The 27,113-nt window shown below is 45.4% G+C and overlaps 1 protein-coding gene across 3 annotated transcripts in view; it reads left to right on the top strand.

Moving 5' to 3' along the window:
• LDLRAD3 (low density lipoprotein receptor class A domain containing 3) overlaps window positions 1-27,113 on the top strand; it is a 240,064-nt gene that overhangs the window by 89,911 nt on the left and 123,040 nt on the right. For all 3 annotated transcript variants that reach the window (XM_060606370.3, XM_060606368.3, XM_060606369.3), the window contains one exon: window positions 19,353-19,478. In XM_060606370.3, coding sequence (XP_060462353.1) covers window positions 19,353-19,478 — 126 coding nt within the window. The remainder of the gene's footprint in view (window positions 1-19,352; window positions 19,479-27,113) is intronic.

Genomic DNA, 27,113 nt, shown 5'->3' with positions numbered 1-27,113 from the left:
CTAGTTTGTGACACAGCCCTCTGTAGTATGGCTTTCACATGCACCACAGTCATGAATTTGCTCTGGGGAGGATCCCAGGAAATTCCTGGGTGTCAGATCCAGTGTCAAGATCCGACCTTACCTGGCCCCCAAGCTGTGTTGGACACTGCGGACCACATCCTTCACTTCCATCTTTTGTTCACTGGGATTCCATCCCCTATTTCCAGGCTGCCCTTCTCCCTGGCGGGGAGGCCCTCTTGGTCTGCTTCCTGCATCATTATTTACCAGAAATAGATTCCTTCCTTCTCGTCTAATACTCCGCCCCCTCCCCACCTTGGAGGTCTCCCCCCCTCCCATAAACTGGTGATGCCGAAATATTTATTTCCTGAATCATCTTCCTAAACCACAGACCAAATCCTATTACTGCTACCTTGCTTAAAGCAGGAGGCAGAGGACTCTGAAGCCAGTCAGCCTGGGCTCGGATCCTGGCCCTGCCACTTGGCAGCTGGGAAGTCTTGACCGAGTCATTGAACTTCCCGAGGCTGCCATTTTCTCATGTGGGGAAGGGGATGAGGCACCTCGTCTATGTAGAGTTCCCTGCACTGGAGTTGGTATAATGTGAGCACTCAGTAGATAACCCACTTCGAGGTTTGTTTGTTTTTTAAATCCTTAGATGTGAGGAATATGGATAACAGTAGACTTCCAGGGGCTCCCAGGTCCCCCATGGAGTAAAGGGGGCTCCGAAGTCCCACAGAGACCTCCTGGCTGGCTCTGTCTCACTGGCTGCAGCTCCTGCCCCGCCTTGCGTGCCTCCCTAGCCACTCAGGCTCATTCCTCTGGGCCTTTGCACATGCTCTTTTTCCCTCTGGGCTTCTGTCCACCAGCACAGCCTTCAGCCTCCATGGTGCCTCCCCTGCCTCCCCCGGGAGTAAAGGGCCATGTTCTCCTTTGTGCTTCTGCTTAGTCTCACGGGTTCTTCTAACTCATGTGTCCTGTAACAACTTCACTTGCTTGTATGTTTATATCCCTGTTAGACTGTAAGCTCTTTAAGTCTGTAAGCCAGGCCTCCCTGGGATGAGGTATGGCTGACTCTGTGGACTGTGTTTTTTTTTTTTTTTTTTTTTTTTAAATGTTTATTTTTGAGAGAGACCAAGTGTGAGCAGGGGAAGGGAAGAAGGAGAGGGAGATAGAATCTGAAGCAGGCTTCAGGCTCTGGGCTATTAACACAGCCCGATGCAGGGCTCATTCAGGAACCACGAGATCAGGACCTGAACCGCAGTCAGATGCTTAACTGACTGAGCCACCCACATGCCCCTCTGTGGACCATTTGAATGAATGAATGAGTGACATTGAAAATCAGAAGCAAGTTCAGTGGCAGACAAGGCAAGCAAGCTGAATGTTTGAGGTGATCTTACCTTGTTATGGACAAAAATGTCGGAATCATCCTTGAGGCCTCTCTTTTGCTGACTGCCCTTTCTCCCTGATCCCGCCTATTAGCAAAAGCCAGTCAGCTCTGCCTCTAAAGCAGTGGTTCTCAGCCAGGGGTGATTTGGGCTCCCAGGGTTAGTTATTTGGCCATGTCTGGAGACATTCTTGGTTGTCAGAACTGGGGATGCTGCTGGCATCTAGTGGTGGAAGGCAGGGATGCTGTGAAACATCCTGCCGTGCATGGGACAGTCCCCCACGCCAAGGACTTTTCCAGCCCCAAATGTCAACAGTGCTGCGGTTGAGACACCCTGATCTAGAATGTTCTGAGTCGAGTCCGTGCACAACTCTCTGTCTTCACTACTCCCACACACCTCCAGGCACTGTTGTCCCCTCCTGGAACGACTTCCTGCTTCATTTGCCTGATCCCACTCTCCCAAGGGCAGCCCAAGATCTTTTAGAAAAGTAAATAAAATCACTCCCCTGTAACACTTCCCATCACTTTCACTTGGAATCAAACCCAGACTCCTTCCCTGAGGAATCCCTCCTGGACCTGGCTCCTGCTTTTCCTGCCTCGCCCCGGGGGCAGCCTGCTCCAGCCTTGCCTGGCTGCCCCTCCTGTTCCAGGGCCTTTCCAGTCTTTGTCACTGGTGTGTTTTTGTGATGGGCTCTCCGCCTGGGCTGCTCTCCCCTCTCATCCCTGCTTGGCTGGCTGCTGCTTGTCATTTAGTTCTCATCGTAACTGCTTTGGCCTCTGAAATTCCCTTCCTGATTATCCATACCAACCATGCACCCACGATCACATCTTCCATCTCCGTGGAGCACTTAGCACTGTCCGATTTTGTCTGTGTGTTTGTTGGAGCTCCATGAGGGCAAGACCTCCCCTGCCTGGGATAGGGCTGTGTCCTCTACTGCCGAGAACAGTGCTGGCATGTGATCAGTTACCAATAAAGTGTGGTGGGAGTAAGGGTGCTATTAATAGCTTACATTGGTGCAGTAGAGCCTAAGAAGTGCTCAACATGATTTACATTTAATGCCCACAATTGCTTTATGAGATTGGGTACTATGATGGTCATCTCCACTTTGCAGATGAGGAAACTGAGGCACCGCAAGTTAAAAATTGTATCACTAGATAGGGACAGAGCTGGGATTTGAGCATAAGCAGTCTGACTGCAGACACTCTCTCTCTCTCTCTCTCTCTCTCTCTCTCTCTCTCTCTCTATATATATATATATATATATATATATATATATATAAAATTTATTGCCAAGTTTATTGCCAAGTTAGGTAACATACAGTGTATGCAGCGTGCTCTTGGCTTCAGGGCTAGATTCCCGTGATTCATCGCTTACATACAACGCCCAGTGCTCATCCCAAGTGCCCTCCTCAATGCCCATCATGACAGCAGAATCTTAATCATTCCATCACTCAGCCACACTTTTGAGGACATGAATGTGGAATACAAATGGCGGCACATTCACACCCATCCTTTACCGAATGCTTAGATATTAGACAGCCTTTTCAGAACTGGGATTCTGCTCTGGGTTCAAATCCGCTCTGGGTTCAAATTTTGTGACTGCCTCACATTTTGTGATGTATTCACTTACATCTGGGTTATGAGGAGAGAGTACCAAAAATCTCTTTTCTCTTAAATGGTTAGGTCTTAGTGTTCTGTACGCTTTACTCTGACTCCTTATCATGTTTCCTTTGTTGCTTTGGCCACTAGGAAACTCACAGCCCTGATGATAGTAATCCTGTAATACTGTATGGAGTGCGTCTTGTCTACTACCTTCTTTCTTTTGCTTTTGCCTATAACATCCTGTTTTCCTTGTTTTTTTTACCGATTTTTTTTCCTGTGGCAACTCAAACGATTTATGAGTTGAGATGGAGCAAAAATAAATATATATGGAAAGTATGTCCCCGGAAACATTAATCTCTCTGATTGTCAGCATTTTCTATGCAGTGTTAGTAACCAACGTTCTCAGTTTTTTGGTGGAATGTAAATCGGATAAAGTCCACCAAAGCGGCTCAGGACACACAGCAAGAATTTAGTAAGTGTTAATTACTTTATCTTTTTTCCCTCATTTATGGTGAGGAGGAGGGGCTCTCAAACTACCACCTGGTCTAGTGGAGGTGTTGGAAGGCCTGGGTGGTTTAATATGTCTTACTGAGCCATTCCTATCCACTACTAACTGGTGAGCTCCATTACAGAGACCCATAGCAAATGACAGCCTGTCATCTTGTCCTGTCTTTGGTGCTATTTCCATGACAGTAAATTGGTTTTTGAGCAGCAGAAAGATATTAGGTGTAGTAGATGGAAAAGACTCCGCCCCTGTGCATTGAACTTGTACATGAAGTGTAGCCTGACAAACAGAAAGCATTTACTGGAAAGAAAATGAGTCAGACTCACAGAAACTTTTTATTACTATGGCAACAGGGTACTTGGCCAGTCCCTCTTTGGCTAGAGCATAATATACTGGTGAGGAATGTCAGCTGTTATGTTTCAGTTGCTTATTAGCTCGTAAAATGTCCTAGTTTACATACTAATTGTTGCCGGAGAAAATAGTCCTATTTTAAGATGACCCAGTCACCCATTTCCTGGTACTAAGCCACTTTGGGGCTTAACAAAAAATAATAATTACAGTAATAAAAGCTCTTAGCCTTTCTGATAACAGGCATCTTCTGTCTTCTTATTTAATCCTTACCTACTTTGTAAGGTTGATTTCATCATCCCATTTTACAGATGAGAGAGTAAAAGCCCAGGGCAGGTAGGTAATTTGCCCAAGGTCTCAGTTCTGGGAAGGGGCAGAATCGGGATTTGAATCCAAGTTCCATTTGATTCCTAACCCTTTGTTTGTTTGTTTTTTAACCATTAGTAGAGAGTTAGGTCTTTCTTTAAATCAGAAAAGGCTGAAGTTCAAGAGTATTGACCTTTTCCCGGTGTAGGGTTCTTCACTCTTGAAATGTTGACATTTTGGGGCCAGATAATTCTTTATTTGTTGGAGGGGAGCCCCCTGTGCATTATGAGACTTTTGGCAGCATCCCTGGTCTACCCACTGGATGCCAGTAGCACTCACTCCTCCCCTCCCACCACCAATATTTTTTAAAAGATTTTATTTTTAAGTAATCTCCACATCCAGCGTGGGGCTCAAACTCACAACCCCGAGATTAGGAGTTGCATTCTGTACCTACTGAACCAGCCAGATGCCCCATCCTCCCCCCTCCAGTATTGCCAAATGTTCCCTGGGGAGCAAACCAGAAGAACAAGGGAGGAATTCAGACAATTTCCTTCCTGGAAAAGAGCAACTCTTTCATTTCTGATGTCACCAACCCTCCTGGATCTCAGAAATTCTTAGAAAGTTTTGTTTCCTTATTTAGTTATATTCAGGGAGTTGTGCAATTCTTGCTGCTACCTAATTTTAGAACATCTTTATCACCCCCAAAAGAAACCCCATTCTTCTCCCTTCCTCCCTCCCCCAATCCCTGGGAGCCACTAATCTATTTTTGTTTTTTTGTCTCTATGGATTTCTGTATTAGATGTGGCCTTTATGCGTAGCCCTTTCACTTAGCATGATGTTTTCAGGTTTCATCTGTTTTGGATCATGCATCAGTACTTCATCTTTTTATTGAACAAATAACATTCCATTATATGGAATGAATAACTTCATTATTTTGCATGTGGGTATCCAGTTGTCCCAGCTGTTTGTTGAAAAGACTGTCTTTTCCCTTAATGAATTTTCTTGACACCTTGTCAAAAATCCATTGACTGAAAGTGATGGTTTGTTTCTAGACTCTCAATTTTATTCTGTTGATCCATAAGCATTTGAATCTGTAGATCAATTTGGAGAGTATTGGTATCTTACCAATACTTAGTCTTCTAATCCATGAACATGGGATGTCTTTTCTGTTTATTTAGTTCTTAAATTTCTTTGAACAGTATTTTGTAGGTTTCAATGTACAGGTCACAAGACCTCTGGTTAAATGTATTCCTAAGTATTTTATTTGTTTTATTTATTTGTTTTAATGCTATTATAAATGAAATTGTTTTATTAATTTCATGTTAGGATATTTGATTGCTGGTATATAGAAGTTCAATTTATTTTGATATTTTCATCTTGTGTTCTACACCCTTGCTGAAGTTGTTTGTTAGTTCTAAGAGTTGTTTGTGGATTTGAGATTTAAAAAAATACACTTACAGCTATACATTTCATTCTCAATACTGCTTTAGCTGCATCCTGTGAATTTTGGCATGTTGTTTTTGTTTTCATTCATCCCGAAGTATTTTTCTAATTTTGTATTTTCTTCTTCCACTCATTGGTAACTTGTTGGTAATTTCTACATAGTTGTGTTTATTCTGGTATTGGTAATATTGACAATTTTCCACATAGTTGTGAATTTCCCAGATTTCCTTCTGTTATTGATGTCTAATTTTATTTCAGTGTGACTGGAGAACATACATTGTATTATTCCTTTTAAATGTATTGAGGTTTTTTTTTTAATATTTATTTTTGAGAGAAAGAGAGAGAGAGAGACAGCATGTGAGTAGGGAAGGGACAGAGAGAGACAGAGACAGAATCTGAAGCAGGCTCCAGGCTCTGAGCTCTTAGCATGGAGTCTGGTGCGGGGCTTGAACCACAAACTGTGAGATCACGACCTGAGCTGACATCGGATGCTTAACTGACTGAGCCCCCCAGGAGCCCCATATATTGAGGTTATTTTATGGGCTAATATTTGGAATACCCTGGGGAATGTTCCATTACCGCCTGAGAAGAATATGTGTCCTACTGTTTTGGTTGTGATTTCAATGGATGTCTGTTAGATGTGGTTGGTTTACTGTGTTGTTCCTTTCTGCTCATCTGTTTTCTTGCTGATCTTCAGCCTAATTATTCTACCCATTATTGAAAGCAGGCATTGAAGTCTCCAACTCTTACTGTTTAAATATTTCTTTCTCCCTTACTGTTTAAATATTTCTTTCTCCCATGTATTTTGGGACTCCGTTTTTAAGTGTATGTATTATGTCTTCCTGATGGATTGACCATTTCTTTGTCTCTAGGAACATATTTTTATCACCACTTCTATTTTGTTTTCGTTAGTATAGTCACTCTAGCTCCATTGATTTGGGATTGCTTTGCTTTGTTTTGTTTCGTTTTTTTTAAAGCTTCCTGAGTTATTGTGATGTGCATTCAAGATTGAGTCACAGCTCTTACTGGATAAGTTAGAAGCTGAGGGTCGGTGTTTTGTTTTTAAAGCCAGCCCATAGCTACTGAGAGATGCTCTCCATGGGATTATGTGATTCCTGTGACTGGTGTTGAAGGCATCATAGAAACCTCCAGATCCCTTGGTGGAAACCGTTCCTGGAGCCAGATTTGTGGTGTGTTAAGCCATTGTTTTCAGGCTACCTTGTGACAGACTGAATGTCCTCCTGCTCGGCTTTTCAGAGCCGCCTCCCTTGTCTCACTCTGTTGGCAGCAGCCAGCAAAGGATTATGCCTCATGTCTGTGAAGGCACGTCCTGCTGTCCTGTGGATCTGACGACAGTGTAATCCTCCTTCATAGGCCTTTCTCTGGCTCTTTTGGCCAGCGTTGCACCATTAAGGAGACAGTGTCTGAGTCCCAGGGTCCTTCTGTCCCTGTGGATGTGTGGGGAGGGGCGGGTAAGGGGGGCTGTCAGAGACACTTCTAGGAGGCTGATCAGAAGTGAGCTTCCTTTTCACAAGGCTGAAGGTAAAGAACTTGCACAGAAATGAAGGCATTTTTTGGAAGAAAAACCTCAGCGTTTGCCAAGGGCCCAAAGGGTGGAAGCAGGTAGAGGCCCTGAAGAGTAAAACCTGCCTCTTTGGGCAAAGGTGATGTCCCTCATGCCCAGCAAGATGGAAGGTGATCTAGAATGGATTCTCCTTTATTTGTTTCTGTTCAAACCTTTAAACTTTGATTCTCGCATCATCCCCCTTTCCCCCCACATTTTTTTTTAATCACTCACCCCCTCCCATTTCTTAGGAGTTGGCCCTTGGATATCACCTTTCCTTGGATGATGCCTTTATCAAAGTATCCTTTATAAACTGGAAACTAGTCAGTTCTAGCATGTCTGTTCCCACATCTGGTTTTCATCCCGGGGACTCTGATCCACTGTCAGGAAGTTTTTTCTCCAAGCGGTGAAAAGCCTCTGGAAGCTAACTTATCTGACCCACATTTATTTATTATCTTTTTCGAGCTTATCCTCTCAAACTTTGTCTATAGAAAAATCAGATGGGAATGTCTTGGTTTCCTACTTACGGGTTCTCTGGAATTTTCATTCCAATATATATACATACACACATACCTTCATGCACATATGTTTGTGCATTACAAATAGCTAAAATTAATAACCCGGAAAAAAAACCCTTAGGTTATAAGATAATGTCATAATCCCAAACTTGATAACTTTTTCCCTTTCGTTCTTAAAAATATTTTAAAGGGCAGGGCACCTGGGTGGCTCAGTTGGTTAAGCGTCTGACTTCGGCTCTGGGCATGATCTCATGGTTTGTGAGTTCGAGCCCCTCATCGGGCTCTGTGCTGACAGCTTGGAGCCTAGAGTCCGCTTCGGATTCTGTGTCTTCCACTCTGCCTCTGCCCCTCCCCTGCTCATGTGCGCGCGCATGCTGTCTCTCTCTCTTACTCAAAAATAAGTGAACATTAAAAAAAATTTTTTTAAATATTTTAAAGGGCAAGGACAGGCACTTAGAATCCCCTTATTGTTTATAGTGCCCTTTTTCCTGAAAGCCCCAAAAATATTATAGACTTGGCTGTTCAGTTCCCTCAGGGCTTTTTGGGAGTAAGGAGGATATTTACATGCTTACCAGAGCCTCATAATATTCTTGTGAGTCCGTAAAAATTTTCTTCATAAAACACAAATCTGACAAGTCACTTGCCTGGCTGGCTCGTGGGGTGGGTACGTGTCTAGGTGCTCCCTGCCTCTACCACAGATCGTCTCCTGCCACATCCGTGTTCCACACTCCCTACACTCTCCCAGGTTCTGTACGGATGGGCTCAGCCCTGCCACCACTCAGCTTTTATTCATGTCACTCATTTTTCCTGGAAGCCCTTCCCTCTCCACTTCCACTAACGCATCCCTACTCATCTCCTAGACGACTGACATGGCCGTCGTTTGTGCTGTGTTCCCTGGGGCAGAATGGGACAGGAAGTGCTTGAAAATAATAGTCATAAATAATAACAGTAATAATAGCTAATGCTGTAATTATACTGTATGATACTCTAACACTGTATAGGATACTGTTGTGGTGTAATGTTAAATAAGAATGGCTAAGGTGTAATGTATGTAACAATAGTTAAGACAGTATCAACTGTCATAGCTAATACCGTGTTCCAGAAAAAGACGAAGCAACTATTGTATTGTGTCCTTTAATCTCCGCGGCAACCCAACGAGGTAGATACTGTTAATGTTGCCATTTCCTGATGAGGAAATGGAGGCACAGAGAGGTGAAATAAGTTGCCATAAATTATGTGTCCAGTAAGTGGTGGAACCAGTGTTTGGACCCTGGCAGGCTGACCTCTAACCCTACTGTTGGAAGACGAATGTTTATACAGCTTATGTAGCACTTACCACATCTCATGGCAACGATCTGTTTATTGTCCTTTGTTTTCTTCTTTTTCTCCTCCTCCTCCTCCTCCTTCTCCTCCTCCTTCTCCTCCTCCTTCTCCTCCTCCTTCTCCTTCTTCTCCAGGTGCTCCTTAGCTAGAGGCACCTTGCTCCCAGAAGTTATATTTGAATGTTTGATTCTCTTTGCAACCCCACTTGGTCCAACGTGTAGCATAGAGAGTCTGAGAATTAACGTTAATGCAAAGAATAACTGAAAGAGGAAGCCCTTAGTCTAAACATAACATCGGTTTCCACCTCATTTTTCTCCGGGCCATCCATATATGGGAAGAACAGTTTGTAGACCCATGGACCATGTTAGGGAGGAGAAGACATGATCAGATCCCTACTAGATGTCAAGTATTACAGTGTTTTTTCTACATGCAAAATCTCATGTTATTTTCCAGCAGCTGATGAGGTCTGTTCTATCTGTACGCCCCTTTTACAGATGAGGACGTTGAAGCCAGTGGAGGTTAAGTGACTTGTCCTTGGTCTCTGGGATTATGTGGCAGAATTGGGGATAGAAGCCCAGAAGCTTCTGAACCCTAATCCCTTCTGACCTCTTAGCCCCAAAGCTCCATAACCTCCTGTATTGTCTTGAAAGAGGTGATTCGAAAGAATTTTCTGACAGTCTTCTGTTGAAGCTGTGGCAGCTAGATGCCTTCTTTCTGTATTTATGTTCCAGTGAGCATGTGGTCTTTTGCTCTCTCTACTCCCGAGTGTGTATCTTTGAAGCAGCCCATATAGTATTTTAGGAAGAAATAATACATTGTGATATCTGATCAATAAAACTTGGAGTCTGCCGTGGAAACTCGGAGTCCTCTCCAGTAGTCATGCGGCATTGAACTACTGTAACAGGCAGAACGCCTTTTGTTGTTGTTGTTTTTGTCGTTGCTTGTTTTGTTTTGGTTTTGCTCAGGTAATAGTGGATGTGCAGACTTGAATTCCAGGCACGGATTTGGCTTTCTGGGGAGTGTGTCCTCTGCATCAGGACCACCATGAAGCACCTGTTTGTTCCCCTCTCCTAGACTTCTTAGAGAACCCAGGCATGTTGTTTTTTTAAAAAGCCTGTTACTTTTTATAAGGCTCTTTTTGCTTTCTTGCTTCCAACCATGAAGTCATGTTTGACTTTTCAGAGGAACCACAGTTTGACATTTTACAAAGCGAACCAGGGGACTGAATATAGTAGCAATTTTGGGTCCATTACTTTTTGCGAAATTTTTAGCCAGTGATGGCTGCATGTGGGCGTTCACTCCGGGTGTGTGTGTGGGGGGGGGGGGCGGGAGGCAGTGTGCATGTTGATTCAAATTATATGAATTTTATAATCTGACTTTTTTTCTGATTCATAGTTTGGTGTAGATAATGCTCACGTTTTTAGTGTGAGCTGAATTGCAGCTGGCTCGTGGCACATTTCTTATGAGAAATAGGGTTTTAATTCTCTTTTGTTTTAATTTTTTAATGTTTGTTTTTGAGAGAGAGAGAGAGAGAGAGAGAGAGAGAGAGTAGGAGCAGGGGAGGGGCAGAGAGAGAGAGGAAGACACAGAATCCAAAGCAGGCTCCAGGTTCCAAGCTGTCAGCCCAGAGCCCGATGCGGGGCTTGAACTCACGAACTGTGAGATCATGACCTGAGCCGAAATCAGACATCCAACCAACTGAGTCACCCAGGTGCCCCATGGGTCTTAATTCTTTTTAGTTAAAACATACTGGGTACTTTTTCCTGACCTGAGAAGGAATCTCGTATTGACCCCCTTTCAGTTCTCCCAGTACTACATTGTTTCTGCCTCTTGGCCTTTGCACGTGCTGTTCCTCCTTCCTGGAACAGTCCCACCAGCACTGAAATTTTATCTGTGGCAGAGCTGTCTCCAGTGTATCTTCACTCTTTGCAGGTATGACACAGAGTTTGTGAATTAATGTTAGTGTGAGTGAATAACTAAGTATGTAAGGCCTAAGACTGTCTACACATTGCATTCGTTTCTACCTTAGCTATGTGCGAAGTGGCTTTGCTGAGGCCTGCCTTCTTCTGAGCAGCCTTTTCTGACGTCAACCTCTGCCTCTGTTTGAGATTGGGTGACCTCTAGCTCCCCCATCAGGGCACTCATGGCACTGCATGCAGAAGCTCACTTCCTTGTCTGTGTCCTTCCTCCGCTCCCAGTTAGGGAGTACTGTTGGATCACCACAGAACTGACCCAGTGCCTGACGTATAGCAGGATGCTCAGGAATATTTTATTTGCTAAGAGGGAGCAGCAAACATGTTTTGGCCTCTTTATCCCTATTTTGCATTATGCATTATGCATAAATCCTTAAAAAGTAGACAGAACTTAAGGGGTTTTAAAGTTCAAAAACGGCCTTTTTGCCGGGACAGCAACCATTGGAATATGAGCCCACAGCTTTTACGTGTAAAGCAGAGTTATTTTGTGTCTTGCACATGAACATGGAGGAAGAGAGAGCCTGTGGAAATGGAGAAGGATCATAAAGAGGCCCATGGTTTTCTTGTGGGTGCTCTTTTAATGATAACTACGCTATCTGGGATGCCAGTGCTAGATTTGACCAGGGTGGTGGCCAGACTAGGCCCACAGTGGCCCCATAGCCAGAATCCCTGCAGTGGCTGCTGGTTTGTGCAGTGGCAACAGCAGGAAGAAAGGACTGAGGAGGTCATTTATTCTCGGGGCATAGGACACAGGTAGAGTCTGTCCAGTAGGGTGTTTGCATGAGAGTGTCCATTGGAATCCTCTGTGCTTAATACAAATGCAGACCTCCTAGGAGAGAGGCCCCGGAATTGGCATCTTCACCAGCACCCCTCTCCAGGGATCCCTCTGCGGGGGGATCACTGACCCCCTTCTTTGTTAAACACTGCCTTATGGGACATGATGTTCTGGAGAAATGTGAATTTCTGGAGAAATGGGATATGACTGGCAAGGAGGACCGTCTTTGGAGTGAGAACCTACCCTTTGTCGGGCCCTTAGAGGGGACAGTGCAGCCTAGGAAAGTTAGCGCAAGGAGCATCTCCTGAAAGGAGGGACACTTTGCATTAGCCCGTGATTCGTGTAACCCAGGGAAACCAATTCCAGCAAAGATTGATGGTCTGCACCCGGTGCAAATTTAAAAGATAAAAAGAAGAGTCATGGTTTCCTTGACTGGATAGGAATGTCCCTTCTCTGCAAAGTAATGAAATACACAGATGTTAAAATGAGGAGAGACAGAGATAAATGGAGAATAATGGAGCACCGGCAGCTGTGAAGGGCCCGCTTAACATAAACACAGAGGAACCGTGGGGTGTTCGCAGCCTGTGTGCTTCGAGGAATATCATTGCCAGCCGGGGAGAATCAGCCTATCCTGGGCTGGAGGCTTTACCTGTAGCCATCTGTGGCCAGAAGACAGTACCAGGAGGCCCTCGATGATCAAAAGGATGCCCAAATGTGAAATATGCATATCCTTTGACCTACTGGTTATACCTTGAGGAGATATTGTACAAGTGGGGAAAATAGTATATGTATCTGTATGTGCGTTGTTTATTGAAAACACCCCAAATATCCATCAGCAATGGGACTTATGGGTACAGAGATGCAGTAAAATTACCTTTAGCCGTTAAAAGTGATTGTGTGCACCTATAGTTATCAACATGAAAATGTCAATATATTAGTAAGTGACAAAAGCAAGTTTAGAATAACGTAGTATTTTATGGATGCATTTAAACAAAACTGCATGCTCAGATTTCTATGTATTAATTTAGTAATTATTGAGTAACCTGTGTGCTAGGCACTTTTCTGGGCATTGGAGATACAACAGTGAACAAAACAGTGGGCCTTGGAAGTGAAGTGCCTGGGACCCACAGCATTGACATCATCTGGGAGCATTAGGAATGCAGAATCCTAGGCTCCACTTGAGACCTGCTGCATTTTAATAAGGTCCTAAGGCTATTCATTTGCACACAATAGTTTCTGAGACCTTGCTTTTTGGAGTACTGTTTACCAAAATGGCCACTGTGGCTTTTCCTGGGCGACAGCAGTTTGGGGCAGTTTTTACATTTACCATGTACATTTCTCTGTAGTTTGAATTTTTCACGGTGAGCTGTGTCATGAGGATGGTAATTTTCCGGAAGAGCTTAAGGCTCCTGCTTCTGGTTCTTTGGGCTTTCACGGGCACACACTGGCAGGATCCCGGAGCAAGAATTGGAGGCAGGCAGGGGCGGTGGAGGTAGCAGCTGTTGCTTATTTGGCCCCCTACAGACATGTTGGAAGAGAGACCCCATATATTCGTGTTTATAGCTGGAGCTGTTGCCACAGCCTGAGAGATGCCGCAGGTCTGATGAGTCGCTTTCCTGGCTGTTGTGGCTGAACAGAGAGGCTGTGTCGTTGCAGCTCCTGTCTGACTCTTCTGTGGGATCACTACCCAGGGAGGGTCTGGGCCAGGAGCTGTAGACAGCAGGCCCACGCTGCAGCACTGGCATCCTCCAGGACCAGCGGGTAGCCCTGAGCCCTTTCTGGACAGATGGGAGCCCCGGCCTGAAGCCTGATACAGAGCATTTCTCTCCAAGGCGTGGAAAGTTCTGGCCATGTGGAACTTTCAGTCTCATGGGAGCTCTCCTGAATGTGATCCCTGATGTGGGGTTTGGCAGGGTGTGGGTGTGGAGCACCCTGCCTGAAGCACATCATAGTTGAAAGAGGCTAGACTCGGGACTGAGAACTGGATTCTAGGCCAGTCAGATCCTAAATAGCTGTGTGACTTTGGGCGCGTCTCCAATCGCCTATCCTCAGGCCTCCGTTTTCTCCCCTGTTGAAAGTGAGAATTCGTTACTGAGCAAGCTGTGTGAACCACCTGCCGTGCTCCAGATGTTGTGCACAGAAAGGTCAGGTCTTTGCTGTGAGGGCCGCACAGCCTGACCACACCAAATGTCTCCTGGTTCCCCTCTAGTTCTGACGTAATCCCCCAATACTGGTCTGTCCTGCATTTGGGAGGCGAAAGCAGTTTTTGCTTAAGACCGTAGTGAGTAGAGATTATTGCGGGTTTGTTTATGTCCTTGCTGGTAAAATTAACAAGTTGGCAGCCATTTCAGTCTTTTTACCCATGCCTATCTCCCTTAAAAAAAAAAAAAATTATTTTTATTTTTATTTTTTATTTTCCTGACCCGTGAAAATCAGAACTGTGACAACCTGGCTGTAAGGAGGGAGGGGACACAGATCAGGAAATAAACCAGCCCCCAGGAGAGCCCCAGTTTCTTGTCTTTCTGCTGGTGAAAGCTGCCACCTTGCAAAGTTCATGGGGCAGGTACTCAAAAAATCGTGAATTCAGGTATTCAGTGGCGTGGAGTCCCCCTGTCCCCCTTTGTCAGGGTGATTTGAGACACATTCAGGCTTCCATCTTCTGCCCGGGGCTGCCGAGTTTCATGCTGAAATCTCCCTGTCGTGGAAATGGGGGCTGGGGGAGGACAATGCAGACTTGGTCCAGCAGCCCCCCCAGCCCGCCAAGTGGGTTGTGCAAGCAGGGAGCAGCCGACAGCTGCTGTCAGCGGCTGGCTTCTCTCTGAGGCTCAGCCAGGCGCTTGGCCGGCCGCCTGTGATCCGCCTCGCCAGTTGCCTTAGCAGGGGCCCGATGGCGCAGACGTAAATCATAACAGGACGGGCTCCCTCTGACAGAGACCGCGACTGAGCATCGCTGACAAGGCAGCAGGTCTCATTACTAATCCTTGAAAAGGGTTCAGGGGCAGGGCCAAAGAGCTGGTTAATTGAACGATAGCTAATTCATTTATAATTATTCATATTCTTTTTCTTTGTCTCATAAAGTCTGGTCCTTTGGAGCTGGACTGGGGCTTAGAAATATCTGAAGAGGCAGAAGAGCAGACGAGTCAAGAGGAAGGTTTGAGCCTTGACTCTGCTTATTAGCAGTGGCAAGCTCCCTCACTTCCGGACCTCAGTTTTTCCTATCTGTGAAATGGGTTTCTGTGAGGAGTAAATGAGGGGAGATTCGTAAAACGTAGAGCATCCTGCTTAGCCCGTGGTAAACATTCAGTCAGTTGGGGGTCATTACCCAATCCCACTCTCTCTTTTACAGGCCCGTTTGTGTAGTTGGCAAGTATTTATCACCTGGTGTCTGCGCTGTGTAGCGTAGCTCTGTCAAAGTGGTGAATGAAAGTATTTGAACGACCATGTGTTCATCATTCGCACAGCACAGCACAGAGCCGCCGACATCCTTTCCTAGGAGGGAAAAGAAAGAGAAGCAGAGTGAGGGCTAGAGAGACTGAGGGTGGGAGTCAGAGTTTCTGGGTAGACGGTAGAGTGGTTCAAGACACCTAAATGAATGGAGGGCCACACGACCCTGGGAGAAAGGCAGTGCAGGTAGCAGAAGAGGCAGGGTCCCCCCCCTGGGGTGGGACTGAGCGTGGCAGCTCCCGCAGGAGCGAGGAGGCCCGTGTAGCCGGGCAGGGAGAGTGGGTGCATGTGAATTACAGATGTCTCCAGAGCTGCCTGATGCTGTGATAGGGGCTTTAGGCTTTCTTAAGATGCTGGGAGGGCAGTGATGTTGTGAATAGAGGTTTACAAGGAAGCATCTCTCAGATGTCAAACCCTATAAACAGCCTTTCTTCCTCTGATCCCTCAAAGGGTGACCAGAGGAAGGCCGGCCGAGACTCTTAATTTGGGCATCCATTGCTGGGTCTTGCCTGGAACAGTTGTTACTGGGGTGTTTGCTAAATGGTGACTTTTTGCTTCCTACATCCTCCAGTGTAATAATTGGAAATCTTCTATAAGGAAAAACTTCCCTTCTTCCCCATTTACTTATTTATCCAATGATGTACGATATTGGTACGGACTCACAGATATTTATTGTGTTCTCTGGATTACAGTCCGGTACTGTCATCGTTTTGTTGCTCAAAGTGTTGTAGCTTTGGCCATTGGGCAGCTCCTTCGGGGTGACCCCTGTGTCCTTCTGACATGTGCTCGTCATGTTTTGAGTGCTTCTTGACTTTCTGACAACACAAGACCCTCCACGTTCATCTTGAATTTCCTGCTGGAATCAAATGCTTCTCCAAGGATCCCTGGTTCCCTTTATTGGGTAATGGTATTTAGAAATCAGGATCTGGTGCTGGGCGTGCTCATTTGTGTATAGCTTCTAGTCTTTCTTGGCCGACGGAACTAGGAAATAAATGTCTGTATGTATATTAACTCATGCACACACACAGATCATGATTTCTCTTTCTCTCTCTTGTCTGTGTGTCTATCTCTCTCTCTCTCTCTGTCTGTCTTTACAAACCTTGAGTTCATACTGATGCCTCCTCCTCTAGTCCAAAGCCTCGGGGATCATTTAGCCTTTCCACTTTATTATTTTTAACTTCTTCCTCGGAGAGCGAGGAACCTCGCTGTTATTATCTGCAGTATATTTACTCATTTGTTCAATCTGAGTACACACAAAGGTAGTTTCAGAACAGCTAATCCATACCCCGGTGACAAATAAAAGTAGAGTGCCGTATTTGTGTACAATTCTCTTTTTCTTTAGCCTCGTAGAATGCGGTCCAAGTAACGGTTTCCTGAGTTAGGTGGGTTCTGCTCCTCCCCACACCCTTCAGGTTGGTGGGCTTACTCACCTACAGTCCAGTTGCGTTCACTTTGCCGTTTCTGTTCCATTTTGAGCCTCTCCACGCATGCACACGTGGATGATTTTAATTGTTTACCCTTTGGCTATGTGAAGTATTAGGGTTCTTTTTAAGTGTTTATTTATTTATTTTTGACAGAGAGAGCAGGGGAGGGGCAGAGAGAGAGAGAGAGGCAGACAGAGAATCCCAAGCAGGTTCCACGCTGTCAACACAGAGCCCAGGGCTGGGCCTCATCTCACGAGCCGTGAGATCATGACCTGAGCCGAAATCAAGAGTCAGATGCTTGGGGTGCCTGGGTGGCTCAGTCGGTTAAGCGGCCGACTTCGGCTCAGGTCACGATCTCGCGGTCCGTGAGTTCGAGCCCCGCGTCGGGCTCTGTGCTGACAGCTCAGAGCCTGGAGCCTGCTTCAGATTCTGTGTCTCCCTCTCTCTCTGCCCCTCCCCTAACCAACTGAGCCACCCAGGCACCTGAGATAGGGTTCTAAGAGTCAGAGCTGTACAGACTCCGAGAAATGTGACCCTTCTCGTTTTGGCTGCCTCATTCCAACCCTTTCCCACCCACCCCTTGTGGGTAAGCAGTCTCTCCAGTTTCTGCTGTGTCCTTCCCGTGTCTCGTATGCACAGATGAACCATTCCAGGTACATTTTCTTATGTCCCTTTCTTTTGCTGTAGAGATTTTAAAATACTCTAGATAACTCTTTTGCAGTCTGCTTTCTCCCCCACTTAACAGTGTATCCTGGAGATCATTTCATACCAGTTCATAGAGATCTTTCATAATGAGCTTTTTTACCTTTGGCAATCAGAATAAAATTAGCAGCCCAAGTAGTTTTAAAATTCTATAAGTAAAGATGGTGAATAGCGTAAGCATTACCATTAATTGAGCACCTACTATACCATGGTCTGTGCTAAGCATTTTACATAGATTATCTCACTGAATCCTTCCTAGAGCCCTGTGAGGTAGATGTTACCTCCGACTTACTGGTGAGGCAGCTGAGACTCAGTAATATGAAGAAACTTGCCCCAGTTCGCAAGACAGGAGAGCCACGATTCGAACCCAGGACGCTGTCTCATCAAGTTTGTGCTTTTGAAGAGCACACCAGCACCATTGCAGAAGTTCCTAGTTGAAACAAAGCGATGTGGGTTTTTAAAACCTGGGCACGTCCCAGGCCTCAAAACCCTGTTGATTGTGGATCGTGTCGCCAAAGTTGGCATGTTACTGATGGCAGGAACGGGAAGGTAATTTACTGGCTGTTTGTTCCCAAGAAATGGCCCTTCCTTCCTGAGGACCCTGGCTCCTGCCTCTAAGGCAGGAGATGGGAGGGATGCTAGTCGGAGCCAGCTACCTGGGATGTGGCAGTAGATTCGATCTTACACCTCGTAATCGCAAGCCAGAGCAGCCGGCACCATTAACGGGAAAGTACATTACCCCACAGGGCTGTTTGGTTAGCAGGCCACTCCATCAAGCGTGAGTTACAGCAGCTTCCGTTAAAAGTGTTTGTACAGCAGGAGTGGAAGAAGAATTTCTCTGAGCAGGAGTCTGGCCTCTGTTGTGAGAAGTGACAGACTGGCAGAGAGGTAACACGGTTGAGTTGGTTGAGAGCTTGGCTTCTGGAATCTGAGTGCCAGGGTGCTCACCGCAGGGTCAGATTTTCTAGCTGTGTGGCCTTGAGTCGGTCACTTCACCACCCAAAGCACGCCTCCGAAATGGGGATGAGAACCATCCCCATCTTTGTTTGCGGTCCCCGAGATCGTCCCCGGGCTCAGTGATTTGCTAGGAGGATTCAATGAGCTCCGTGTGTAGTCGTATGATTTTTTATGGTGGAAGGATACCTAGCAAAACTAGCAAAGGGAAGAAGCACGTGAAGTCCAGGGGAAACCAAGTTCAGACCTCCAGCCCTCTCCCTGTGGAGTCACACAGGGTGCACTTAGCTCCCCAGCAACCAATTGTGACAACACGTGTGTATTGTTTCCCACTGGGGGAGCTCATTACAGACTCAGTGCCTGGGGATTTTTCTAGGGGCTGGTTACGCAGGCACCATCTGCCCCGCGTGCACCAAAATCCCAGACTCCCAGAAGAAAAGCAGGTGTTCGGCATAAACTGCACAGTCTGCCACTTTAGGCACAGTGAGCCGTTCTTACCGGAGAGAATGGTGGGAACCTTCCCGAAACCCCAGTTCACAGACACCAGCCAAGCAAGGGCAGCCTTGCAAGCCAGCAAGCCTTACTCAAGGGTAGCCGTCTTAGGCCCGTGGCGTTAATTCTCTTCTGCACACCATGCCGTTGGGTGCTGCCCGGGGGGATTAAATGACATCATCCATGTATAGCCCTGGCCACGCTGTCTAGTATGGGAAGCATTTAATCAGTGTAGACAATTACTCTGACAGGAAATGAATTTTGAATGCTTCCTTAGCACCTTAAGAGCAGGCTCAGTCTATCACCCCCTCTGCTTACCCATTCATTGCTGGTCAGCATGTGCTGATTGAGCCCTGCTGGTGTAGGGGCCGTGTAAACACAGCAGGATTGGCCTCCCCCTTACGCAAGGATGGTGCGTGCGGGCCGCCGATCTGGCTGGGCACCGGAGGTGGGGGGTGGTGGTAAGAAACCTTTGGGGACTTCAAGGTACACGGGGAAGGACCCTTTTGCGCACTCAGAGCTGGTGGGATGGGCGTGCGGTGGCCAGAAATCTTCACCTCCTGATGACCTGCTGTTTGTCTTGTGTTTCCTCCTGTAGCCAAGGCCAAGTCGAAATGCGGCCCGACGTTCTTCCCTTGTGCCAGCGGCATCCACTGCATCATTGGCCGCTTCCAGTGCAATGGCTTCGAGGACTGTCCCGACGGCAGTGATGAGGAGAACTGTAGTAAGTGCCGGGAGGGCCCATGTCGCCGTGCCTTGTTCCTTCTCATGGGCCGGGGCCTCCATCAGGGCCACTCTTCTCCGTGCTCCTCGCTCCCATAGGCCCAGGTGCCTTCTGCCGTCCCCCACATCCTGTTCCTTACCGCTTCTTTCTCGCACAAACGCGTGAATGCTCAGCTGCCATTTATTGGGGTCTCTACTAAACACTTGGGTCTCGGACATACTTCAGTACAATAGCTCTGCAGGTGCAGGCGTGTGATCCTCATTAACAAGTGAGGAATCCGAAGCGTAGGGACATCCGTGAACTCGCCCAGCATCTTACAGGTCATAAATGGCAGAGCTGATTCCCTGTTCCTTCAGACCCTCAGCTGATGTACTCTTGCACTCAGCACCCCGTGTTCATGTGCCTGCTCTCCTTCCTAGTTTGAGTTATTTTTAAAAAGGTGTATATATGGGGCGCCTGGGTGGCTCAGTCGGTTAGGCGTCCGACTTCGGCTCAGGTCATGATCTTGCGGTTCGTGAGTTCAAGCCCCGTGTCAGGCTCTGTGCTGACAGCTCAGAGCCTGGAGCCTGTTTCAGATTCTGTGTCTCCCTCTCTCTCTGACCCTCCCCCGTTCATGCTCTGTCTCTCTGTGTCAAAAATAAATAAACGTTTAAAAAAAATTTTAATAAAAAAAAAATAAAAAGGTGTATATGTATATGTCATAAGAATATATTTTTGAGGGGCGCCTGGGTGGCTCAGTCAGGCAATCTGACTTCGGCTCAGGTTATGATCTTACAGTTTGTGGGTTCAAGCCCTGCACTGGGATCTGTGCTGACAGCTCAGAGCCTGGAGCCTGCTTCGGATTCTGTGTCTTCCTCTCTCTCCCTGCGTCTCCCCTGCTCATGCTCTGTCTCTCTGTTTCTCTCTCTCTCTCTCAAAATCAAATGTTAAAAAAATTTTTTAAAAGAATATATATATATATACACATACATATATATACATATATGTATATGTATGTTGCTATATATATGTATATGTATGTATATATATATGTATGTGTATATACCAAATACTATAGAAAGCTAAAGTTCTCCTTGTCTTGTGACTGCCTTGATTCCTTTTCCTTGCTGTATGACATTCCAAGGTGTCACCACACAGACAGACACACACCCCTTCTTGTGCTCTCTGCCCCACCTTGCCTCTTAGCAGTCCTGGTGTTGAACTTCATACTCCATGGCCTGGACGCACGCATTCCCTTCCTGGCCAGAGTCTCTGTCCAGAACCATTTCACGTAGCAGCTTCAGTGACCTTCAGGCATCTCTTCCCCACCTTTCATACTGTGCCGGCTCTCCCAGCAAGTAGCTTTGGAACTTGCAAAATACAGAAAATATAAAGTGGAAAATGAGATTTGCCCAGAATGACACTTAATATGTGGGCTTTCTTGTGCCAGTCCTTCCTCCCTCTCTCTTCCTACCTCTCTCTTTTTGCCCCTCTCTTTCTCCCTCCCTCTTTCTCTCTGTGTATATCAATGTATGCGTGTATACGTGTATATACACATATATGTTATTCGTGAGGATTGTCGTTGCTATGAATATAATTGTTATATATGTTACGAATTTATTTCAAAACACAGGTTTTAATGACTTCAGTGATTGTTTTGGGAGACTGACTTCCCTTTACCCTGTTGGTTCTGTTTTAAGCCCTGGAAGAGGGGGTGACCATTCATGCCTTCCCAGGGCATAGTCATTGACACCCCCTCCCAGCGAGGACGCAGGAAGTATAGAATTCTCCCGTGTGCCTTCTCCTGTTGCCTTTTTTCATCTTCTGGATCTCAAATGGCAAAAATGTGACCTAGCGGCTAGATTGTTGAATGATTAGTCGAGTAGCAGAAACCCACCGTAGCAAGGGGATACAGGTCACTAACAGGGTAGCAGCCTGATAGAGTGAAATGACTCTGGAGCTGGAAAGTCTGGCTCCAGGTTTCTGATCCTCCCTCATTAGGCATGGGTTGGCTGTGCTACGTAATGTCGCATGGTGGTTTCCTCATCTCATGAAAGGGGAGTGCTAAGAGCCTGCTTCCTGGATTGTTGTGACAATTAGACCAGGTCGTATCTGAAAAGTGCTTAGTGTGGTGGCTGGCAAGGAGTAATTGATTTTGAAAACCCATAGTGACTTAAAACTGTGAGCTGTTAAGAAGAAGACCGTATTTACTAGCATTTCACCTTTGGCTTAGGATGTCCAAGGATGTACTTGTTTTATTTTCATTGAGTTCTTTAGAGTTTCAACTTGATCTTAGCTTCTTCCTACTGTCCATGGGGAATTTACATGCATGTATATATATGTCTGTATTTATGTATATAATTTGTTTATATACACCCGTATATACATACTAGAGAATAATTGAATGGCAATAAAAAGCAAGTGTGATACGTTCTAGTACGTACATTCTAAATGACTGTGCCATTCTGCATACTCCCTGCCATATTAAAGACCTTGTATGATTTAAATGTTTGGATATTGGTCTTTAATTGTCTAAATGAGTTAATTCTATCCATTCCAAATTAGATCATTGGGGATTAAGCCAGCATTTTCCTCTGGCATATCTACCATCTAAAAATAATGGTTCTAATTCACTGTTTTTATAACTAGTAAATAAAAGAAGAGAATCAAACATTTAGCCTCCTTTTTCTAGATGCATTGTACTTCTGAGTAATTAAATAGCCAACATAGGAAAGGTTTTTGTTTTTGTTTTTTTAATGAACTATAATGGGAAAAAGAATTAGAGTGTCTGTTTTGTAACCCTGATGAAGACGTGCATCTTCAATGGTTCCTGAAACCATGAAATAAAAAATTGATGGGGAGCTTTATAAGGCATGGATCAAGCTAAAAACCCTTGAAACCAGCTGTCAGTCTTTTCGCAGACAGACCTGAATCAATATCGTGCCACCTCAAGTAGAACGTAGAAACCCTGTCACTCTGTATATCTCTTTATGTTCTGGTCGTCGGTACAGCAACAGAACATCCAAAACCCTAAAAGGCCGTGTTTTAATTTTTGCTTTAGACTCTCGGATGCATCTTAAAGAACTTGAGAGGGGATGAACAATCTGTTATTAAAGTTACCCAGAGATTTGCCATTTTGGTTGCTCTTTCTTCATTCCTGATGTTCCTGGTCTCCTCTGGTACCGTTTCCCTTCTGTCTGAAGCACTTCCTTTAGCAATTCTTTTAAAGCAGGTCTGCTGGCAACACATTCTCTTAGTTTTCCTGCATCTGACCATGTCTTGATTTCACCTTCACTCCTGAAGGATATTTTTACTGCATATAGAATTCTGGGTTGACAGCTCTGTTTTTAAGCACTTTAAAAATGTCGTGCCACTTCCTCTGACTTCTGTGGTTTCCGATGAGAAATTTGCAGCCATTCAAATTGTTTCCCCGTAGAAAATGCATCATTTTTCTGGCCGCTTTGAAGATTTTTTTTTTTTCTCCCAGCCTAGCTTCAGCAGCTAGATTATAGTGTGTGTGTGTGTGTGTGTGTGTGTGTGTGTGTGTGTGTGTGTGTGTGTGGCTATGTGGATTTCTTTGAGTATATGCTGCATAGGGTTCTGTTTGAATGTGCAAGCCTTTGTCTTTTGCTATACTCAGTACATTTTCAGGTATCCTTTCTTCAAATCATTTTCAAGTACTGTACCTTCTCCTTATGGGATTCTGATAACAACTTTGGATCTTTTGTGATCATCCCACAGGTCCCTGAGGCTCTGTTCAGTTTCCAGTCAACCTTTTTCCTTTCATTGTTCAGGTTAGATCATGTCTGTTAGTCTTTTGTCAAGTTTACTTTCTCTTCTGTCATCTCTAGTCTGAGCCCACACGGTGTGTTTCTTTGTTTCTTCGTCACTGTATTTTTCAGTTCTAAAGTTTCTTTTTGGTTCTTCTTTATACCTTCTGGGTTCTTTGCTGAGACTTTCTATTTTCCATTTGTTTCAAGAGTGTATGTGATTGCTTGTTAGAGTCTTTCTGTAAGAGCCGCTCTGAAGCCTTTGTCACATAATTCCAACATCTGTCTTATCTTGGCCTCGATGTCTGTTGATTATCTTTTCCCATGAGAATTGAGATTTTCCTGATTGTTTTCACAAGGCAAGTTAATTTTGGATTATATTCTGGATATTTTGTTGGTTATGTACGACCTTCTGGGTTTTGTGTCAGTCCTGCAGAGAATGCTTATATTTTTGTTTTAGTAAGCAAATGACCCTGTTGGGTCAGGCCACAGATTCCTAACAGCCCCTCTGTGGGCTGCCGTTGTCATAGTTTTCAAACTGTTTTTGCACTGCTGTTTGCATGTGTGGTGCATGGGCACCTCCTGTGTGGTCTGTCTGAGACGTGGGCAGTAGTCGGTGAGTTTGGTTCTCAAAGTCTTGGGTGTGCTGATTAGGACCAGATCCATGCTTGTGCAGACTGGGGACAGCCTAGAAGTTCATAAGTAACTTTCTAGGGTTGCTTTTCCAAGTTCCTCCCTGCCCACCACTGTCTTTCCGATACTTTGTAGTTTCCTGGGACTCTGCCGGGGGAATGAGGGAATAGTAAATTTACCACTATTTCAGTGATAGATTGAATTTTGTTCTTCTTCCCCAGTTGGTCTACTCCAGTTTACTTTCCAGAATCTAAAAATAGCTGTACCATGTATTTGGCTAGGTTTTTATTGCAGCTGCACGCAGTGGCAGAGACAGGGCGGGTGTGATTACTGCATCTGACCTGGAATTGGAACCTCCCGCAAATCAGTCTTAGGATCACAAGGAAAGAGACAACCAGATGTTATTTGCCTTCTGATATGACCCAACAGGAACACACATCATCACTGTGAGGTGTTTCTGCCAGAACTTCCAACCTGAGCCTGATTGATTGAGCCTGTGAATCTGCCGTAGTCAATTTGGGCTGTAGTAACAGAAGGCCATGGACTGGGTGACTTAAACTTGTTTCTCATAGTCCTGGAAGTCCAAGATCCAGGCTACCATCGTGGCTGGGTTCTTGGTGTGGGCCCTCCTCTTATTGGTGTCCTCACTTGGCCTTCCCTGGTGAGGAAGGCAGAAGAGAAAGTAAACTTTCTTCTTTCACACATAGAGAAGTCCCTTGGCCCCTCATCTCATAACGGCCCTAATCCCATCATGAGAGTGCCACCTTCATGACCTCACCTTACCCTAATCTCCTACCAAAGGCTCCACTCCAAGACCATCCCGTTTATTAGGGGTTAGGGTTTTAACATGTGAACTCTGGGAGACACAACATGATGTCTGTAACACTAACCATTTGTTTACAGGAAATTCAGGGACAGGGGAACATGTTAGCGACTCCATGGGGAGACATACTGCCAGATCCAGAATATGGGAGATTCTTCAGGACTCCATTGCATCCATTAATAAATTCTAAGAAAAATTAGAAGAAGAGGGGATCTACAGACTGAAGGGGAGAATGAGTGACAAATCAGTCAAATGCAACATACAGATCTCATTTCAATCCTGACTCCAACAAGCCAACTGTAAAAAAAAAAAAAAAAAAAAAAAAAAGTGGGGGCATTTGGGTGACTCAGTCAGTTAAGCCCCTGGCTCTTGATTTTGGCTCAGGTCATGATCTCACGGTTCGTGAGATCAAGCCCCGCATTGGGCTCAGCTCTGACAGCGTGGAGCCTGCTTGAGATTCTCTCTCTCCCTCTCTTCGTCCCTCCCCTGCTTGCTCTCTGTTGGTGTCTCTCAAATTAAATGAATAAACATTTGAAAAAAAATAACCCCCAAAATTGAGGTAACTGGGAAAATGAATTGTGGTTGTATATTTAATGATGTTAAGGCAATCCTGTTAGTTTTTTAAAGTGTGAGAATGAAAAAAAAAAAAAAATGAAGTGTGAGAATGATAATCTGTTTATTATTTTAAAAAATACTTATATATAAAGATGTATCTATATGTATACATATATAATATCTAATAGCATATTAAATATAGTAATAATAAGTATAATGATAATTAGAAATATATAAAGGTGAAATCTCATGAGGGGTAGTGGATGGGGGTAGGGGTGAAATGAAACTGTCAATGAGTTGATAATTTTTAAAGCCAGATGATTGGAACATGGGGATTCATTATGCCAGTCTCTATTTTTGTACATTTGGCATATAATAAAACAGTAAAAATAATAAAAGCTAAAGGAGAGGTTTCATTGGATTGTGTCTTGACTTTGCATCGATAACTAAAGAATCATAAATTTTTTTAATGTTTATTTAGTTTTGAGAGAGAGAGAAACAGAGCACGAGTCGGGGAGGGGCAGAGAGAGAAGGAGACACAGAATCCAAAGCAGGCTCCAGGCTCTGAGCTGTCAGCACAGAGCCCAACACGGGGCTCAAACTCAACAAATCTTGAGATCATGACCTGAGCCAAAGTGAGACGCTTAACCGACTGAGCCACCCAGGCACCCCTGGAGAATTGTAATTTTAAAGAACTTTGTTTTTACAGATGTGTTTTCCCACTTTTTGCATTCATTTGACTCAGGAGTGAGGATAAGCAAGAACCAGGATTTCCTCTTAGAGGCTCGCAATGCTGAGATTTTACTCTTTTGCCTTTTGTCCTTTCTCCCTTGGCTGTGTTCAGACCTCTCCTTCTTCCCTGTGCTCAGACATTCTTGGCTGGAGCTCGGCTGGCCACATGGCCCTGACCTGGGTCCCATTTAGTGAAGACAGAGACTCCTGCCCAGAACCGAGATGGCAGAGTTGCCTGGGTGACCACATGGAACACTGATTCACGCTAAGGACCTTATGCTATTGCTTTCACTGTACTTGTGCCCAGAAACACCACCAGGTCCCAGACTGTGTTTCTTCCACTGCTGACAAGTTCTTGCCTGTCCCCCCAAGCAGCCAAATGGTTTCGCCAGTGTCTCTGTGGTTTTTGTTCACAGAGCCCCTTGGTGCTGGCATGTTCCCAAAGCTGTGGTCATGTCAGCCAGATTCGATTCTATATTTCTTCTTCACTCCTCCGCCAGCGGCAGTGGCCTCAAGGAGTTAGGCCCGCATCAGATGGGCAGCAGGAGGACCCTTTCGCCCATTGCTCCAAAGCCCCCTCATCAAGGTTTCCTTAAAGACTCCTTCCTGTGTGACCTGCTTCCTTACGGAACCATCCCTGGTTTGCCAGGGCTGGGCCGGGTCATTCTCCTGTGTGTCCACATACCGTCCTGGGCCTTCTCCAAACAAACGCCACCTAAAAAGAGAGACCTGCCTTGAGCACCCTATTAAAACATAACCCCCTTCCTCGCCAGTCTTCCACTCTGTTTCCTTCTCTGCTTCACTCTTCTCAGCGCCACCTTGTGTTCACGTTCTGTCTTCCCTGCTTGTGACCTCGTGAGATGGTATAATGGCAGGTTGCAGCTGTGTCCCCGGTGCCAGGCATGCAGTCGGGCTCTGCCTTAGCACGAGTAAATATATGTGGAACGAATCACACTCGTCATGCTTTATCTTCATTGCCTATTGCCTTTCCTGTCTCCCCACTAGAATGTCAGCTCTGGAAGAACACAGACTGGGATTTCTTTTATCCCCTGTGCCTAGTGGAGTGCTTTATTTGAAGGAAGTAGTCAGTCATAAATGTCTGTTGACAAATGGGCCAAGGAACTAACTAATCAAACAAAGGGT

The sequence above is a fragment of the Panthera onca genome, chromosome D1 (assembly GCF_046562875.1).
Source record: "Panthera onca isolate mPanOnc1 chromosome D1, mPanOnc1 haplotype 2, whole genome shotgun sequence".
In the NCBI taxonomy this organism is placed as follows: Eukaryota; Metazoa; Chordata; class Mammalia; order Carnivora; family Felidae; genus Panthera; species Panthera onca.
This window is presented reverse-complemented; position numbering and strand designations above follow the sequence as displayed.